The following is an 18,817-nucleotide window of genomic DNA, read 5'->3' on the forward strand; positions in this document are numbered from 1 at the left end:
GGTCCCAGCTTCAGCCTCTGGAACCTCACGGCCTGGAGGTGACACTGGCTTCTCACTCTCCCTCATGACATACTTAAACCCTCCCTCCCTGTGTGCACGAAGCAGCAAGATGCCATCCGCTAAGTCTACTTTAAACCACAACACTCGGGAGAGTAACTGAAAGAAAGTGTCACCTGGAGCTGACAGGCCCAGAGACTCTGAAGAGCATGAACTGAACATCTGGGGCCAGTGGGGACACAGGGAACCCTCTCCCCGCCCCACCCCTCTCTGCAACAGGACAAGAGGACAGCAGGGCCGGGAGCTGAAATGACTTGGTTTCCCCTCCCAGCTCTGGCCAGCTTGACTGCAGCAGTGCAGGCAGGACTGTCTGCAGGCCCAGAACCACAGGGAACAGGGGGGCAGGGGGAGCTCGGGGAGGAGGAGGGAGGTTGGGGGGTTCAGGGGGAGCAGGGGGAGCTCAGGGAGCAGGGGGAGCTGGGGGCATGGGAAGCAGGGGAAGCTGGAGGGGTCAGGGGGAGCAGGGGGAGCTCAGGGAGCAGGGGGAGCTGGGGGCATGGGAAGCAGGGGAAGCTGAGGGGTCAGGGGGAGCAGGGGGAGCTCAGGGAGCAGGGGGAGCTGGGGGCATGGGAAGCAGGGGGAGCTGGAGGGGTTCAGGGGGAGCAGGGGAGCTCAGGGAGCAGGGGGAGCAGGGGAGCTCAGGGAGCAGGGGGAGCTGGGGTCATGGGAAGCAGGGGGAGCTGAGGGGTCAGGGGGAGCAGGGGAGCTCAGGGAGCAGGGGGAGCTGGGGGCATGGGAAGCAGGGGGAGCTGAGGGGTCAGGGGGAGCAGGGGAGCTCAGGGAGCAGGGGGAGCTGGGGGCATGGGAAGCAGGGGGAGCTCAGGGGTCAGGGGGAGCAGGGGAGCTCAGGGAGCAGGGGGAGCTGGGGTCATGGGAAGCAGGGGGAGCTGGAGGGGTCTGGGGGAGCAGGGGGAGCTCAGGGAGCAGGGGGAGCTGGGGGCATGGGAAGCAGGGGGAGCTGGAGGGGTCAGGGGGAGCAGCTGAGTGCCCCCCCCAATGAAGTGTCCTCTGCACCTGCTCCAACCCCGGGGAGGAAGCGCCCAGCAACAGGTCTGTCCCTTCAGGTTGAGGATAGTGGGGAGAGGTGTTCAGTACTGGCACCTGGTGGCCCAGGGGGGAACCCACATGGTAGGGGGGTGGGGTGGGGAGGGGTAAAGACCCATCTAGGAATTGGGGAGCTGACACGGCTCGGGGTCCTGGCCGGACGGAGGCAGGACTGGGAGCCTGAGCAGATGGAGGGGGCGGCTGCAAGACTGGGAATCAGTAACAGCCGGATCCCACCCAAGTGGGGGGCCCCCAACATCACAGGGGCTGGGGGCGGGCGGGGAGGGTGCTGGCAGTGGGGTGAGGGGAGGGCGTGGCGAGACGATGGCCTTGACCACACGGCTGAAGACCCCAGCGCGGAGGGCACCCCGCAAGGGGTCAAGGGTCACGGGAGGCCCGCGAGGCCCCACGAGGCCCCGGGGTGGGAGAACTCGAGGCTCCAGCAGGAAGCAGACACCTGGGGGTCCCCGGGGTGTCCTGGGGCCACTGACAGGCAGCGGGGGGCGAGGGGTCGCGCCGACAGGGTTTGGGGGTGCAGGCGGAGCTGGCGTGGCCCTAGAGCTGCAGCCCCCCGAGTCCCACCTTCCTGGCGCACAAGTCCCCCCACCCGGAATGGCCGCCCCAGCCCCGGCGCCCCCGGACAAGCGAGATCGGCCGCCCCGGGCCCAGGTTGGGGGGGAGGCTCCCCAGCCGCCCCGTGTCCCGTACCCCCCCGACGCTCACCTGACGGCCGCCCCGGTGCGCAGGAAGCGCTGCAGGGCCCTGTCGGCCGCGGCCCTCGCCGCCTCGGCCCCGGAGCTCAGCATCGCGACCGCGGGAGCCCGCCGCCGCCGCCGCCGCCGCCGCCAGGCCACGGGACCCAGGGCTCGGCAGGCTCCTCGGGCGGCGGAACCCGCGGCCACAGCCCGCGCTCCCGGGGGGGAAGGAAGTGCAGAGCGCACGCCTGGAAGAGACCGGAAGCAGGCGCCGCCGGAAGGCAAGAGCCGCGGGACCCTGTCCGTGTCCGGCCATTTCCTGCGCCCTTTTTCCGCGGTCGCTAAGCGCGTCCCCGGCTCCTTGCAGCCGCTTCGCGTGGGGCTTTGCCGCGTTCGTCAGGGCGACGCTCCACATGCGGCGGAGCCCCGGAGTCGGCGTGGTTTCTCGCTGCGCTCAGGGCCGCCCTGGTCGGGCGCGGGGTCGGGCCTGGGCCGCCGTTGTCGCGGGCCGGGCAGAAGCGGGTCGCGGGGGGCAAGGGGCTCGCGACAGCCGGAAGGCTGCATCCAATGTTATTATTTTTTATTTATTTTAAAGATTTTCTTTATTTATTCATGAAAAAGGAGAGGGAGAGAGAGGGAAAGAACCAGACGTCACTCTGGTCCATGTGCTGCCGGGGATTGAACTCAGGACCTCATGCTTGAGAGTCCGATGCGTTATCCACTGCGCCACCTCCAGGACCACTATTTTAAAAAATTTATTCATTAAAGTTTATTTAAAAATTTTTTAAAAAAATAGTTATTCCCTTTTGTTGCTCTTGTTGTTTTATTGTAGTTATTATTATTGATGTTGTTGTTGGATAGGACAGAAATGGAGAGAGGAGAGGAGGGGAAAGACGCCTGCAGACCTGCTTCACCGCCCGTGAAGCGACTCCCCTGCAGGTGGGGAGCCGGGGGCTCGAACCGGGATCCTCAAGCCGGTCCCTGCGCTTTGCGCCACGTGCGCTTAACCCGCTGCGCCACCGCCCGACTCCCTATTTTAACTTTTAGAGCTCTGAGCAGCTTGGGCTTATTTATGGTGGTGCTGGGGATTGAACCCACGACCTTGGAGACTCTGGCAGGACAGTCTGTAGAAACATGCCGCCGCTGTCTCCTCCCAGCCCGCATCCAACCTCACGCCCTGACATCGAAAACGAGTTTGTTTTTTGTTGTTTTTGTCGCGGCATACCTGTGGCAGGAACTGCGGGGACAGATGTGCCTTTTTAGAATAGCACTGCCCCGTAGGAGTAGAAGGAAGGAGCCCACGGACTGGCTGCCGTCGAGACGAGTCTGCAGAGCTCTCAGAAGGCTGGAAGTGGACCTACCCTATGACCCTGCAACTGCTCTTCTGGGGATCGGTCCTAAGGAACCCAACGCATCCAAAAAGATCTGTGTACACATATGTTCTTGGCAGCACAATGTGTAATAGCCAAAACCTGGAAGCAACCCAGGTGTCCAGCCACAGATGAGTGGCTGAGCAAGTTGTGGTCTAGATACACAATGGAATACTATTCAGCTGTGAAAAATAGCAAATTCACCTGCTTCACCTCATCTTGGATGGAGCTTGAAGGAATTCTGTGAAGTGAGATAAATCAGAAAGAGAAGGATGAACATGGGATGATCTCGCAGAAGTTGAGAAACAAGGTCAGAAGGGAAAACACTAAGCAGACCTTGGACTGGAGCTGGTGTATTGCACCAAAGTCAAAGACTCTGGGGTGGAGGGTGAGGGTTCAGTTCCTGGAACATGACGGCAGAGGAGGGAGGACCTAGTGGGGGTTAGATTGTTATGTGGATGTTGCACACGTACCAACAACTATTTTACTTGTCGACTGTAAACCATTCATCCACCCCACCATAAAGAAAAAGAAAAGAGAGCCACGCTTAACTTGTATTTGATAATTACATGCAAATTAAAAAAAAAAAAAAAAAAAAAAAGCAGATGGGATCGACGTTAACAGTGTTGAAGCCCCTGACAATATAAATAGCTCTTTTGGATAGTGCAGCTGCTTTGCCTAGTGCTTGCCCCAGGTTTGAACCCAGCTTTACCTTACTGAAGGAGCTTCCTGCTATGGAACATTAGTCTGTCTCCCCCCCCGCACCCCCCCCCTCCCCAGCAAAAACAACCAAGTTGTAGCCTAGACCCTGTGTAACTGTGCAATCAAGTCCCGGCTGCAACAGTAGCCAAGAGATGTACTTGTGCGAGAGGATAGAGATCCCGCTCCTCATCTCTCCACCCTAGAAAACACCTTGTGTTTGACTCCCCAGGTAGAAGGGATTTGAGAGACTATTGTTACATTCTGGCTTTGAGTAATTCTGAACCAGTCCTCTCTCTCCAAGTCCTGGAACTGTGTGTTTGATTTCAGACTGCATGTCTTGATTGATGAGTCTTTTAAGCTGTGCCTTCTGGTAAATGTATTTAACTTGACTCAGGAGATCCAAAATAATACCCTTTCTACATAAAAAAAATAAATAAATAAATACTAGGAGCTCTTTACATCTGTTTCTTGCATTCAGTGCATCTCGATTTGAGCCAGCTGCTTCCTGTGCTCAATACTCACATGTGACCAGGGGCGACCATATTGGCCAGCACAATATAGGAGAGTTAGAAAAAAAGTTATCCTAGGGGCCAGGCAGTGGTGCATCTGGTCGTGCTCACATTACAGCGCTCAAGGACCCGGGTTCAAACCCCTGGTCCCCACCTGTAGGGGGAAAGCATCAGGAGTGGTGAAGCAGGGCTGCAGGTGTCTCTTTGTCTCCCTCTCTATCTCCTCCTTTCAATTTCTCTTGTCTTTATCCAATAGTAAATAAGAAAATATATTTAGAAAAAAAATAAAATAATAGAATCCGCCCAGTCCAGGGCACTGCTTTGCCATGTGCATGATCTAGGCCTGAGCCCAGGGCTCACAACATTGAAGGCAGCTTGGATGTTATGGTCTCTTTCTCCCTCTATCTTAAAAAAAAAAAAAAAAAAAGTTACCCCATCTTTTCTTCACTTCCCCCAACTCCAGGGCAAGTCATGGCAACAGCTTTAGTACAGAAACCAAGACTGTAGTCATTGGTTCTCAAAGGTTTTCATCTCAGGCTCCTTTTATAGGCTTAATGTTTATCAGGGCTCATCTGTAAACACGGATGCCAGACCCTGTATTCAACCCCCAAACAGCAGGAAAAAAAGACAAAATTAGAAATCAGAATGGTGTGGTCCGGGAGGCGGCGCAGTGATAAAACTTTGGACTTTCAAGCATGAGGTCCCAAGATCGATCCCTGGCAGCACACGTGCCAGAGTGATGTCTGGTTCTTTCTCTCTCCTCCTTTCTCATAAATAAAATCTTTAAAAAAAAAAAAAAAAAGAAAGAAAAGAAATCAGAATGGTGGGGTTGGATGGTGGTGTACCTCCTTGAGAGCATACATTACAGCGTGCAAGAGGCCAGGTTCAAGCCCTTGGTCCCCACCTGCACAGAGAAAGCTTCATGGAGGGTGAAACACAGTTGCCTGCTTTCCTATCACATGCCCTGGGTTTGAGACCCTGGCATACCACATGTGAGTACTAGCAATGAGGGAAACTTTAGCCCCCCTCTTTTTTTCTGTATCTCTGTGAGAAAAAGCACCATGGTGATAAAATTACATGTTTGAGGGCACTGCTTTGCCATGTCAAGACCCAGGTTCAAGCCTGGTCCCACTGTATGGGAGGAGGCTTTGGTGCTGTGGTCTGTCGCTCTTAAAAAAAAAAAAATCACACATTTGAATCCTCAGTATACCAACTCCCCCCCCCCCCCCAAATGAATAAGACAAACAGCAGAAGACTCAAGGCCAACTGGACCTCACAGAAATCTTTGGAAGTCTCCATGCAGCAACAGTAGAAACATTGCCTTCCAAGTGCACATAGAAAATTCTCCAAGATGGCTTCCATATGTTAGACCACAAAACAAGTCTGGGGGGGGGGGTCGCTTCACAGGCGGTGAAGCAGGTCTGCAGGTGTCTGTCTTTCTCTCCTCCTCTCTGTCTTCCCCTCCTCTCTCCATTTCTCTCTGTCCTATCCAACAACGACGACAACAATAAAACAAAAGGGAACAAGGGCAACAAAAGGGAATAAATAAATATAAAAACATTTAAAAAAAAACAAGTCTCAATAAACTTTAAAAGATTGCAATTATACAAAGTATGTTCACTGATGACAATTGAATCAAATTAGACATCAATAACAGAAGGAAATTCAGGGATTTCATAAATATATGGAAATCAAGGAACACATTCTTCAATAATCAGTGTTAAAAGAAGAATTAACAATGAAAGTTAGCAAGGATCTGGAGACAGTTTACCCAATAAAGCATGGTCCTTACCAAGCTCAAAGCCCCAGTTCAAACCCAGGCACCACCTGCGAGCATCCTAATAGCAGGAGAAGCTCCACGCAGAGCGATCAGTTCCATGATATCTTTCCCTTTTGATCTGTCTTCTTCTCCCAGAACATGTATTTTTTTTTCAGTTTTTATTTTTTTAATTATTAGTGATTTGATAATGTAAACAAGATTGTGGGATAAGAGACACAACTCCCACCACCGGGAGGTGGCACAGTGGTAAAGCACTGGACTCTCAAGCATGAGGTCCCAAGTCTGATCCCCGGCAGCACATGTGCCAGAGTGATGTCTGGTTCTTTCTCTCTCCTCCTATCTTTCTCATAAATAAAATCTTAAAAAAAAAAACCAAAAAACAAGGCACCTGATGAACAGGGGAGATAGCATAACAGTTATGCAAAGAGGCTGTCTTGCCTGAGGCTGAAAAGTCCCTGGTTTGATCCCAGGCACCAACATAAGCCAGAGTAGAGCAGCGCTGGTAATAATTTAAAAAAGGAAAAAATAAATAAAGAAAAGAAAGTCACCCGCTATGTACACAAGTGGTGCTTTAATCAGCAGAGGTCTAAACCTGATTTTTATCAAGATAATTTTTTTTGAAAGATAATTTAAAAAAAATATTTATTTATTTATTCCCTTTTGTTGCCCTTGTTGTTTTATTGTTGTAGTTATTATTGTTGTCTTAATTGTTGGATAGGACAGAGAGAAATGGAGAGAGGTGGGGAAGACAGAGAGGGGGAGAGAAAGATAGACACCTGCAGACCTGCTTCACCGGGATCCTCATGCCGGTCTTGTGCTTTGCGCCACCTGCGCTTAACCTGCTGTGCTACAGCCGGACTCCCCAAAAGATAATTTTCTACTGCTTGTAAGAATGACAATTTAAGGGAGTTGGGCTACCGTGCAGCGGGTTAAGCGCAGGTGGCACAAAGTGCAAGGACCGGCATAAGGATCCTGGTTTGAGCCCCCAGCTCCCCACCTGCAGGGGAGTCACTTCACAGGCTGTGAAGCAGGTTTGCAGGTGTCTATCTTTCTATCTCCCCCTTCTCTCTCAATTTCTCTCTGTCCTATAGAATAAAATGGGGGGAAAAGGGGAAAAATGGCTGACAGGAATAGTGGATTCTTAGTGCCAATACCAAGTTCCAGCAATAACCCTGGAGGCAAAAATAAATAAGTAACTTGAGCTCCAGTTAACAGTGACATGACCAGTTAGTCCTCTGCTGGGTCCAGTGCCTTACACATAGTCCATGTTCACGTAATAATTTTTATTTATTTATTTATTTTCCCTTTTGTTGCCCTTGTTTTTTATTGTAGTTATCATTGTTGTTATTGATGTCATCGTTATTGGATAGTAAAGAGAGAAATGGAGAGAGGAGGGGAAGACAGAGCAGGGGAGAGAAAGATAGACACCTGCAGACATGCTTCACTGCCTGTGAAGTGACTCCCCTGCAGGTGGGGAGCCGGGGGCTCGAACCAGCATTCTTACACTGGCCCTGTGCTTTGCGCCACCTTTGCTTAACCTGCTGTGCCACCGCCCAACTCCCAGTAATCTTTTTTTTTAATGAGGCACTGAGGGATGAAACCAGGGTCTTGCACATACTTGATACTGCTAAGTGATCTCCCCAGTACAATTTTTTTTTAAAAAATTTTATATTGAGAGGAGAGGGAGAGAGAGAAAGACACCACAGCACTGTCCCACCACCTACAGGGTTCCTTCTTGGTGTTTCCATGAGGTACCAGGGCCCTCAAACCTAAATGTGAGCTCTCTCCTCTCCCCACTTCATCTTAGGTCCCTTAAACAGTGACATATATATATATATATTTCATTCTCTAAGATTTATTTATTTATGGGAGAGAGAACCAGAGAATCACTCTGGCACATAGGATGCCATGAATGGAACTCAGGACCTCATGCCTGAAAGTTCAGTGTTGAGGGCCGGGTTAAACAGGTTAAGCGCACATAGCGCAAAGCACAAAACACAAGGACCAGTGTAAGGATCCTGGTTCAAGCCCCCAGGTACCCACCTGCATGGAGATCGCTTCACAAGCGGTGAAGCAGTTCAGCAGGTGTCTGTCTTTCTCTCCCCCTCTGTCTTCCCACCTCTCTTGATTTCTCTCTGTCCTATCTGTTAGAAGCAGTAGCTTTAGAATTGCTTTAAGTATAATTTTAAGTATGAGTTTTAAGTATAGTTGCTTTTCTGCTTGCAGTGTGAGATGGAAAATTCCTTGCCCTTTCCCCTTGAAAAACAGGACCTAATTAATGAAGGCCATCAGTTGTTTTGCAAGTTGCTTGAAAGACCCTGCATGGGGGCAAGCCTTATCAGGGCCTTTGCACAAGGTTTGAGGAATGCTGTTTACCGGATGGTTACAGCAGATGGCTGGATGGTTACAGCAGATGGCGGGAAAGTGTGGTAACCTTATTTTGCATAAAGACTTGAAATTAGACAATTCCTATAGGTTGCTGGGTGTGTTACAATGCTTGATTTTAATTGGATCCCGCGCTTTCTATAGAGTGTTATTGAGTGAGTTATGGAATCCTCGTTTTGCATATTTCCCCACCCAGAATGTACTCAGAAATCCTATAAATTGCATGGTTTGAGCCCTGTTCAGGGTCGAGCTGGTGGACTGCTGTCAGTCACCACTCGGCCCGGATTCAAATTCGTGAATAAACATCTTTTGCTTCCTTGCAGTGGATGGTGGTTTGATTTTAGCTCGCTAACACTATCCAACAACAATGACAGCAATAACAACAACGATAAACACCAAGGGCAACAAAAGGGGAAAAAAAATAGCCTCCAGGAGCAGTGAATTCCTAATACAGGCACCAAGCCCCACTGATAATTCTGGAGGAAAAAAACAACAACAGTGTTTTATCCACTGGACCACTTTTGAGGCCCCAAACAGTACTTTGGTAGATAAATACATTACAGACGAAATTGAGGGCTGGGGAGACAGCATAATGGTGACTCAAAAGACTTTCATGGGGAGTCGGGCAGTAGCACAGCGGGTTAAGCGCATGTGGCAAAAAGCACATAAAGGACTGGCGTAAGGATCCCGGTTCCAGCCCAGGCTCCCCACTTGTAGGGTGTGGCTTCACAAGCGGTGAAGCAGGTCTACAGGTGTCGGTCTCTCTCTTCCCCTCCTCTCTCCATTTCTCTGTCCTATCCAAAAAGGACAACATCAATAACTACAACAATAAAACAACAAGGGCAACAAAAGGGAATATATATATATGACTTTCATGACTGGAGCTCTGAAGTCCCAAATTCAATCCCCAGCACCACCATCAGCCAGAGCTAAGCAAGGCTCAGGCATCTCTTTCTGTAGCTTTCATTACAATAAAATAAAAGAAAGAGAAGAGAAAAGAAGATTGGAACATGGAGGCAGCCCAGGTGTAGAATATAGGATTTGCATGGGTGAGGGCCTAGTTCGGTCCCTCCTTACTTAACATCCCTCCATGCCAGAGTGATGCTCTCCTTCTCTCCTTAAAAAACATACATAAGGTGCCAGGTGCACACCTGGTTGAGCGCACATGTTACAATGTGCAAGGACCCAGGTTCGAGAGCCCAATCCCATCCTGCAGGGGAAAAGCTTTGCGAGTGGTGAAGCATGTTGCAGGTGTCTCTCAGCCTCTCTCCCTATTATCCCCTCTGTCTCGACTTCTGACGGTCTCTATACAATAAATAAATAAAGATACTAATTTAAAAAGTTATTCTTTCAAAGATAAAAAGAAACAGCAATAATAATAATGATAATAATAAATAAATAAATCTGGGGGACCAGGTGGTGGAGCACCTAGTTGAGTGCACACGCTACAATGAACAAGGATGTGGGTTCGAGAGGCCTCCTATCCCATCTTTAGGGGGAAAGCTTCATGAACAACGAAACAGAGCTGCGGGTGCCTCTCTCTCTTCCTCTCTACCTCCCCTTGCCTCTCAGTTTCTGTCTCTATCCAAAAATAAATCAATCAATCTGGATCAAAGCTAGGTTCATTCCCTCCACTTGTGACTGCAGCCTAGGCTTCTAAGAAGGCTATGCCAAGAGCATAAACGAGCGCCCACAAATAAACACCAGGAGAGGCATGTTCAATGCTACCTCGACAGACATTTCACAGGTTGGTGCTGGGTTCTAGGGGCGCCCAGGGCAGCAGCCGCCCATCAGCCAGCAAAGCAGCAGCAGCAGCAGCAGCAGCAGCAGCAGCAGCAGCAGCAGCAGCAGCAGGGCTCCCGCCCCCGCGTCCGCGCCCCGCCCACCGCCGCGCGCGCCCGCTCGCCCCGCCCACCGCCGCGCGCGCCCGCTCGCCCCGCCCATCGCCGCGCGCGTCCGCGCCCCGCCCACCGCCGCGCGCGCCCGCTCGCCCCGCCCATCGCCGCGCGCGCCCGCTGGCCCCGCCCACCGCCGCGCGCGCTCGCTTTGTCCGGGGGCGGCCGCGCTCCTTCCCCCCTGCAGCCGCCGTGGGAGGAAGCGGCGAGGAGCTGTCCGGCGCCCCGGTGCTGAAAGGCGTGCGTCCTCCGCCAACACCATGTAAAGGCCATGAGCAGGGCTGGTCCTGGCGCAGCGCGGACATGGAGGAGGACTTATTCCAGCTGAGGCAGCTGCCGTGAGTCTCCTGGGGGGGGGGGGGTGAGAGGGTGTGGGGGCAGCCAGACTGGCTTGCCTTTAAAAATAAAATCATTAAAAAAAAAAAAAAGGGAGCCTGCTTGGGAGCAACTGTGCAATGCTCCTTGCATTGCCAACGGGGGGGCTATTTCAGAGGAGAGATTCAGGCCTGGAGCACATAAGCCATTTTTCTAACAGTCCAGCCTCTGCATCCAGATCCCCCCTCCCCTCCATGTGAATCTTAATTGGGGAGCTACGGGGATATAGTCTCCTTTTTAATTAAACTCAACTCGAAAGGGGTTTCAAGGTCTGTGCGTGAAAGAGGCATTCGCTGCTGCTGTCTGTTTGAAATGTGGACTGAATTTGATGAGCCCACAGGATGACATGGGTCCTTGTTAGCTTCTCTCCTGTGCTGTGAAATTCCTCCTCCCCCCTCTTTTTTTCCTTTGGCAAGGTCTTTTGGAAGGTAATGATATGGAGGTTGTAAAGTGGTTTTCTAAAAGCTGGTGTGTCTAGCTGGAGGAGTAGCTGGGGCAAAGTCTGGTTGTTTATGAAGTGTGTGAACGAGAGGGCTGTGCTCCCTGGCTGAAGCCTCTTGCCTTTTTTGAATGAAAGGCTTTTGTAACAGCTAGCTGGGGGTGAGAGGCTCTCTAGCTGTGGAACATCAGCCAGGCTGGGCTTACAGGACGCACATTTTAACGGGCACCAAATCTGTTCTAGAATCTTGAGGGGCCCAGGGATTGCAAGCAAGTCTTATGAAGGGCAAGGACCTGGAGAGGAGCAGACATAGTTCTCCAACTGCAAGCCAGAGGTGGTCTGTTGATAACCAGATTCCAAGTGTCTGAGGTTGGGGTATTGAAGAGAACATTTCTGAGCATCTTCATTTTTATTCTTAGAATCACTGGTAATTTGGGGTGGTAAATGTAGACACTATTTGAGTTTGTTGAAAAGGTTGTGAGTATATTTTCTTGAATTGAAAAAAAAAATTTTTTTTTCTCTCTGATTCACTGAGGAATTCTCCCAAGTGACTTTTAGTGTGACTGATACAGGTCTCTGAGGCTATGAGTACTGTCATGTTTACTTCTCTTTCAATGCAAAATGAATTTTTCTTGCAATATCCTAATTAATTTAAAGTTTCTATTAATTGGTCTACAAATGATATATGTTATGTAATTCACTATTCCACACATGCTAGAGGGTACTGACTGATGATACCCAGAACTCAAAAATGTACATATCCAAGCACAGATTTCTTATACAAAGCCCATCTCCTTCACTGAGAATAACTATGTTCACGTGGCTGAGGAAATAGCTCAGCTGGCAGATGGCAAGACTTGCACAACTGAGGCTCCTGGTTTGATCCCTGGTACCACATGCACCAGAGTGGTTCTCTGATTCTCTCTCTCTTATGAAATTCTCTCTGTCTCCTATGAAATCTAAATGAATATACATGTCATACAGCAATCTTATTACTTAAAATAAAAAAAATCATTCAGGAACTGAAGTATGAAGTTTGGAACTCAGAATAAGAATACAGTATATATTCTGTCGTTCGACTGAGATACATTTTCAAGTATGTGAAAGCAGGTGAGGTTTGCCAATTATTCAAAGATTCATGTATGTTTTATCTAATATGAATACAGACATGACACTTTGTGATAATTCCCTCTTCCATAGAAAAACTAAAAATGGGGGCCGGGTGGTGGCGCATCTTGTTGAGAACACATGTTACAGTGAGCAAGGACCTGGGTTTGAGCCCCTGGTCCCCACCTGCAGGGGGAAAGCTTCACAAGTGGTGAAGCAGGGTTGCAGATGTCTCTCCGTCTCTCTCCCCCTCTACCACCCCCTCCCCTCTCAATTTCTGACTGTCTCTATTCAATAATAAATAAAAAGATAAAAAATTTAAAAAAGAAAATGTTAAAAAAAAGCAAAACTAAAAATAATTTTTAAAGTTTCTACTAATGGACTTTTAAAAATCCATTTAGTTACTATGTTAATGTACAGTCTGCTAATGTATATATAGGCTAAATCATATTTATTTACATATTTATTTTAAGATTGAGACAGAGAGGTAGAGAGAGTGAAAGAGACCACAGTGCCGAAGCTCTCTTCAGTGCAGTGGCTGCTGGTCTTGAACCAGGGTCGCACACATGGCAAAGCAGCGCACCCCCTACGTGAGCCATTTCACCAGCCCATGTCAGACAAAACTGAAAAGACAAGAATGAGAAGTAAATGCCTCCCTGAGCCCCACACATTAAGTTTCTCCTTACTATTCTTTCTCATGATATTGCTTCTTATTATTCTCTCTGATATTTCAAACTTGCATATAGGTATAGTATCTATTAGAAACACCAAGTTGCATACTAGCTAAGAGCCTTGTCTCTTGGGTAAGACAATCCTAACTGTGCAACTTCCTGGCTGTGTGACTTTGAGTATGTAACTTAACCTTCCTGAGACTCAGTTTCCCTCGCCATGAAATGGAGACATAATAGTATGTGACTCACTGAGTTATTGTGAAGGCCAAATGAGCTGTGTATGAAGTATCTACCTGGCCAATACAAAACATCCAATATACATTAGATGTGATTATTATTACATTTGAAAATTGCATGGGGGTAGATAGCATAATGGTTATGCAAAGTGACTTTCATGCCTGATGCTCCCAGGTTCAATTGTCCAAATCACCATAAGTCAGAGCTGAGCAGTGCCCTGGCAAAAATAAAATAAAAATAAGAGAGAAAAAGTTTTAAAAATTATTAATTTTTAAATTTTCATTAATTATTGGATAGAGACAGTTAGAAATTGAGAGGGAAGGGGGAGATATAGAGGGAAAAAGAGAGACACTTGCAAAGTTTTTCCCTTACAGGTGGGGACTGGGGGCTTGAACCCAAGTCCTTGTACATTATAACATGTGTGTTCAACGAGGTGCATCATCACCTCACCCTCCTCAAATATTTATTAATTAAAAATATGCTTACTAGGCTACACTCCCCAGAGTTATAATCTGTAAACCTCAATTTGCATTTGAGTTAAACTTGGTCCGGAAATAATTTTTTTTTTAAGGAGTAAAGTAAAAGGAACAGCTGTGATCACGGCTTAGATGTTTTTTGAAATGCTGCCTTACATATATATACACACAGATTGTAGGAAGGTGATTTCCTGATAGGGTTAAAAAAAAAAAAGAGTACTTTTGATATGCTTGGCAAGAGTGGACTTTGGAATGGGGACAGTCCCAAGGGGGACCACCTGTTAATAGCGTGTAAGTAGTTCACAGGGGTGGGGAGGGCAAGCAGAGGAAAGGTGACTGGAGAAACTGCCCTTTCTTGCACTTGGGGGCAGCCTCACACAACTGTTGGGTCAGTCATTTGTGACCACTAGCTCAACCCTGGTTTTTGGTGGGGCTGGGGAGTAAAGCCTAGGACCCCGTCATATACAAATCCTGTGCACACTTCTTCATTATCTGCCCACCCCCAAGGGGTGCTTCTGATTTCTCCTCCTCCTCCTTTTTTAAATCTATATTTATTTATTGGATAGAGACAGCCAGAAACTGAGAAGGTAGGGGTGTGACCCCGCTTCTCAATCCGACCCAGTCAGCTGACCCACTCAGAGGAGGGGGCTGAAGGGGTCGGACCCAGGGCAACAAGGGGTGAGTACGAGCTGGGGGTCTGTCCCTGTGGGTTGCGGCAAGAGATGAAGCCAAGGATCACCCCAGGACACTATTTGCCTATGAATAGCGTGCTTATTGTATGGCAAGCAAGGCTTTTTATAGGTTGGGGTAGGGGGAAGGACAAGGCAGCTATAGCCTAGCCTGACATGGTCAGGAATGTTAAGGGAGGAGGGGGCCGCTGGGGGCTTCAGAGATAGTTACTGATTTACACCATATATGGTCAGGAGAGTGGGAAACAGGGAAATGGTGAGGGTCTTTCCAGTAACCATTTGAGTGAGCAGACCAACTGGTCTGAGAACAAGGAAGTGAACTGTTGTGCTAACATAGAGAGGATGTGGGGCCCATGTGGGCAGGGGAGATTCACAGGGAGCTGGAAAGCCAAGGCCCTCCCTGCTCGACCCCGAGGTGGGGGAGACTGACGAGGTGGCTGTACCTTGAGGCACCCGTTTTCCCATAGGTGGTCCACTCACAAAGCTGTCGCCATATAGGTGGGGACTGAGGGGCTTGAACCTGGGTCCTTGTGCATTGTTAACATGTGTGCTCAACCAGTGCATCACCATCCAGCCCCTTCTCTCTTTCTTTTCCTCTATCTTTCCATCTTTCCTTCCTACTTTATTTGATAGGACAGAGAGAAATTGAGATGGTGGGGGGGGGGCTAGAGAGGGAGAGAAAAAGACCTGCTTCATTCAGCATCCTCCTTACAGGTGGGGGCTGGGGCCTTGAACCTGGGGTCTTTGCGCTTGATAATGTGTGCATTCATATGTGCGTGCCACTGCTCAGCCCCCTAAACATTTCTGTACCTGAAGAAGGAGTCTGGTGGGAGGTGCTGACACTGAACTTATACTGGCATGAGTAACTCAGAATTCTCTCCTGTATTCCAAAGGGCATGAGTGGGGATGTGGCTGGGAGGGCTCCCTAGAGAGCAGTTTAAGAACAGGGAAGTCAGAGAAAGCTTCCTGGAGGAAGGCACATCTGAGCTGAGCCCCTAAAGATGAGTAGGAATCACCCAGGAAAAGAAATGGTGTGAGAAGCATGCCAGGCAGAGGCAGCTGTGTGGGCTCAAGCCCTGATGGGAGGACAAACTTGGTGGAGCCCTGGAACAGATGGCAGGAGGGAGGATTGCAGAAGATGATGGCGGGGGCAAGGCCACAGGTGACACCACTGCACGTGACAAGGGGCTGGACTACATCCTGTGCCGGCTCAGTCTTCTCCCTTCTCTTGGAAATCTTTTTAGGCAAGATCTAGCTTTAGAGGGCCAGGCAGTGGCACAGCCGGTCAAGTGCACATGTTACCATGCACACAGACTCCGGTTCAAGCCTCTGGTTTCCACCTGCAGGGGGGAGCTTCACTGACTGCAGGTGTCTCTCTGTCTCTCTCTTCTTCTCTATCCCCCTTCCCTCTCAGTGTCTCTCTGTCCTATCAAATTAAATAAATAAAGTTTTTAAAAAATCTAAAAAAAAAAAAAAAAAGTCTAGCTTTAGTCCATCCCACTCAGGTGACTTCTCCTGGCCCTTTCCCTTCTGGAAAAAGAACTATTTGATTTTTTAAAAATTTTATTTTCCCTTTTGTTGCCCTTGCTGTTTATCATTGTTGCTGTTATTGTTGCTACTGATGTCGTTGTTGTTGGATAAGACAGAGAGAAATGGAGAGAGGAGAGGAAGACAGAGAGGGGGAGAGAAAGATAGACACCTGCAGACCTGCTTCACTGCCTGTGAAGCGACCCCTCTGCAGGTGGGGAGCCAGGGGCTTGAACCGGGATCCTTACACCAGTCCCTGCGCTTTGCCTCACGTGTGTTTAACCCGCTGCACCACTGCCTGGCTCCCTGATTTTTTAATAAATAATTTTTTTGAATAAATAAATTAACTCCTGATTTTTTGAATAAATAAATTAACTCCCGCTTTCTTTTTAAAATTTTAATATATATTTATTTTCTCTTTTGTTGCCCATGTTTATTATTATTATTATTATTATTATAGTTATTATTGCTGTTGTTATTGGATAGAATTGAGAGAAATGGAGAGAGGAGGGGAAGACAGAGAGGGGGAGAGAAAGATACCTACAGACCTGCTTCACCACTTGTGAAGTGACTCCCCTGCAGGTGGGAAGCCGGGGGCTCGAATCGGGAACCTTATGCAGGTCCCGACTCCCTTCTCACCCCCTTTCTGTCTTTCCTTCCTCTCTTGATTTATCTCTGTCCTACCCAACAACAACACAGTAATGACAACAATAACAATAATAACAACAAGGGCCACCAAGATGGGAAAAAACGGCCTCCAGGAGCAGTGGATTTGTAGTGCAGGCACCAAGCCCCAGCGATGACCCTGGAGGCAAAAAAAAAAAAAAAAGTAAAAATATTAAGAATGCATTTATTTATTTAATTTTTGAGGGAGAGGAAGAGAAGGAACACCATGATACCACTCCCCCATTCATGGAGCTCCCTGGTGCCATCATGGTGCCCCCATGTGGTGCCAGGGTTCAAACTCATGGCTTCACACAGTGAGGCATATGCTCTAACCATGAGCTGTCTCCCAGCCTCCCACAATTTAAGTTTCCTTTTCAGCTTAGTAGATGCGTGAACCCGTGGGACAGAAGAAGGCCAGAAGCTTAGATGAAAAGAGAGAAAGATTTAACAGCAACTTCCGTATCTAAATCAACTTCCGTATCTAAATACCCCATTCAAGTTTCAAACCCAAGCTTAAGGCGTGGGGATGAGTTACATGATGATACAGACAAGATCTTCACGTTGACAGCTATTTTCTCAAGTTCTTCTCATCTTCAAATAGCAAAATTATGTAAAATGAAAGTTCCCTGCTATTTGGGTAAGTTAGATGCTAAATATACACACACACACACACACACACACACACACACACACACACACACACACACACACACACACACACACACACACAACAAATGCCCAGAACGGTGAGCCAGCCTCCTCCAGACCTCCCCACATCCAGCATATGTCACTGTTATTTTCCTTTTCTTTTATAGTACATTTTCTGCCTTGGGAAATCTTGGCCTTGTGCAGTTGATAAATGCTTTTAGGAAGCTGACAGATTCAAAATGTAGCCTGGCTTTTGCAGTGTAATTAAACATCAAAAGCTCTGTCTTTATGTATTAAGAAGTTTTAAGAAATAAAGCTGGACTGGCTCCTAGGGACTGGCCAGAGGAGGAAAGTGAGCAGATTCTGGTTGAAGACTGGGAGGGGTGAAGCGCCATTCTCAGAGTGGAGCTGAAGAGAGGCCCAGCGAACTCCATACTGGAGGCAGGAGGTGCTGAGGGAGGCTAATGTCTGCTCAAGGGCAGGGGAGGTAGCTTAGAGCATCGGAGTGCAGGGCTTGTATGACTGGGGCCCCAGACTCAGCCCCTGCCAATGCCAAATGCCAGAGCATATGTGCTCTTTTTTTTCCCCCTTTTTGTTACCCTGGTTGTTATTTACCATAGTTGTGGTTATTATTATTGTTATTGATGTTGTTGTTGTTGGATAGGACAGAGAGAAATGGAGAGAGGAGGGGAAGATAGAGGGGGAGAGAAAGACAGGCACCTGCAGACCTGCTTCATCCCCTGCAGGTGGGGAGCCGGGGGCTTGAACCGGGATCCTTCCTCCAGTCCTTGTGCTTTGCGCCACTGCGCTACCGCCCCATGTGCTCTTTTTTAAATTTGTTGTTAATACTTTGTTATAAGATTGTAAGATTACAATGTATAGTTCCACACCATACCCACCACCAGATATCTGCATCCCCATTCTACCAGCTCACAAAGCAACCACCAGAGTTCTCACAAGTCTTACAGTTTGTTTCTGTTTTATTTGGATTCTTTTTTTTTTTTTTGGCACGTTGATGCAAACCAGATATCTAGATTCCACATATGAGTGAAACCGTCTTTCATGTCTTTATTTATTTCCCTAAGCATAATCACCTGCAATTCCATTCAGTTTATTCCAAAAGACACAGTATCATATTTTTTGATGGCAGAGTAGTATTTCATGGAATGCAGATCCCTTGACTTCTCTAGCCAGGCATCTGATGATGGGCGTTTAGGCTGCTCCCACTCTCCGGCTATTATGAATCATGCAGCTATGAACACAGGGCTGTGTGTGTCCCTTCTAATTAGTGTGTGAGTGTCTTCTGGATAAATGCCTAATAGTGGGTATTGCAGGATAATAAAGTAATTCCATTTTTATTTGTTTAAAGTCTCTCCTATCGTCTTCCAAAGGGGCTGTACCAGTATATGTGCTCTTCTCTCTCTTTCTCTCTGTCTCATAAAAATAAATGAAGTTACAACTCAATTTATTTATTTATTTATTCCTTTTTGTTGCCCTTTTTATTGTTGTAGTTAATTATTGTTGTTGTTACTGATGTCATTGTTG

The 18,817-nt window shown here is 48.3% G+C and overlaps 2 protein-coding genes across 4 annotated transcripts in view; one reads left to right on the top strand and one right to left on the bottom strand.

Moving 5' to 3' along the window:
- The window catches only part of USP30 (ubiquitin specific peptidase 30), a 28,109-nt gene extending 26,102 nt beyond the window's left edge, over positions 1–2,007 (bottom strand). For 2 of the 3 annotated variants that reach the window (XM_060192934.1, XM_060192933.1), the window contains exon 1: positions 1,825–2,007. In XM_060192934.1, coding sequence (XP_060048917.1) covers positions 1,825–1,907 — 83 coding nt within the window. In that variant the 5' untranslated portion in view covers positions 1,908–2,007. The remainder of the gene's footprint in view (positions 1–1,824) is intronic. The other variant, XM_060192932.1, reaches the window with a different exon arrangement.
- An 8,593-nt stretch (positions 2,008–10,600) lies between these two features.
- Positions 10,601–18,817, top strand: part of SVOP (SV2 related protein) — a 49,342-nt gene continuing 41,125 nt past the window's right edge. The window contains 1 exon segment of the mRNA XM_016189186.2: positions 10,601–10,775. Coding sequence (XP_016044672.2) covers positions 10,741–10,775 — 35 coding nt within the window. The 5' untranslated portion in view covers positions 10,601–10,740.

This window comes from Erinaceus europaeus, chromosome 6, assembly GCF_950295315.1.
Source record: "Erinaceus europaeus chromosome 6, mEriEur2.1, whole genome shotgun sequence".
In the NCBI taxonomy this organism is placed as follows: Eukaryota; Metazoa; Chordata; class Mammalia; order Eulipotyphla; family Erinaceidae; genus Erinaceus; species Erinaceus europaeus.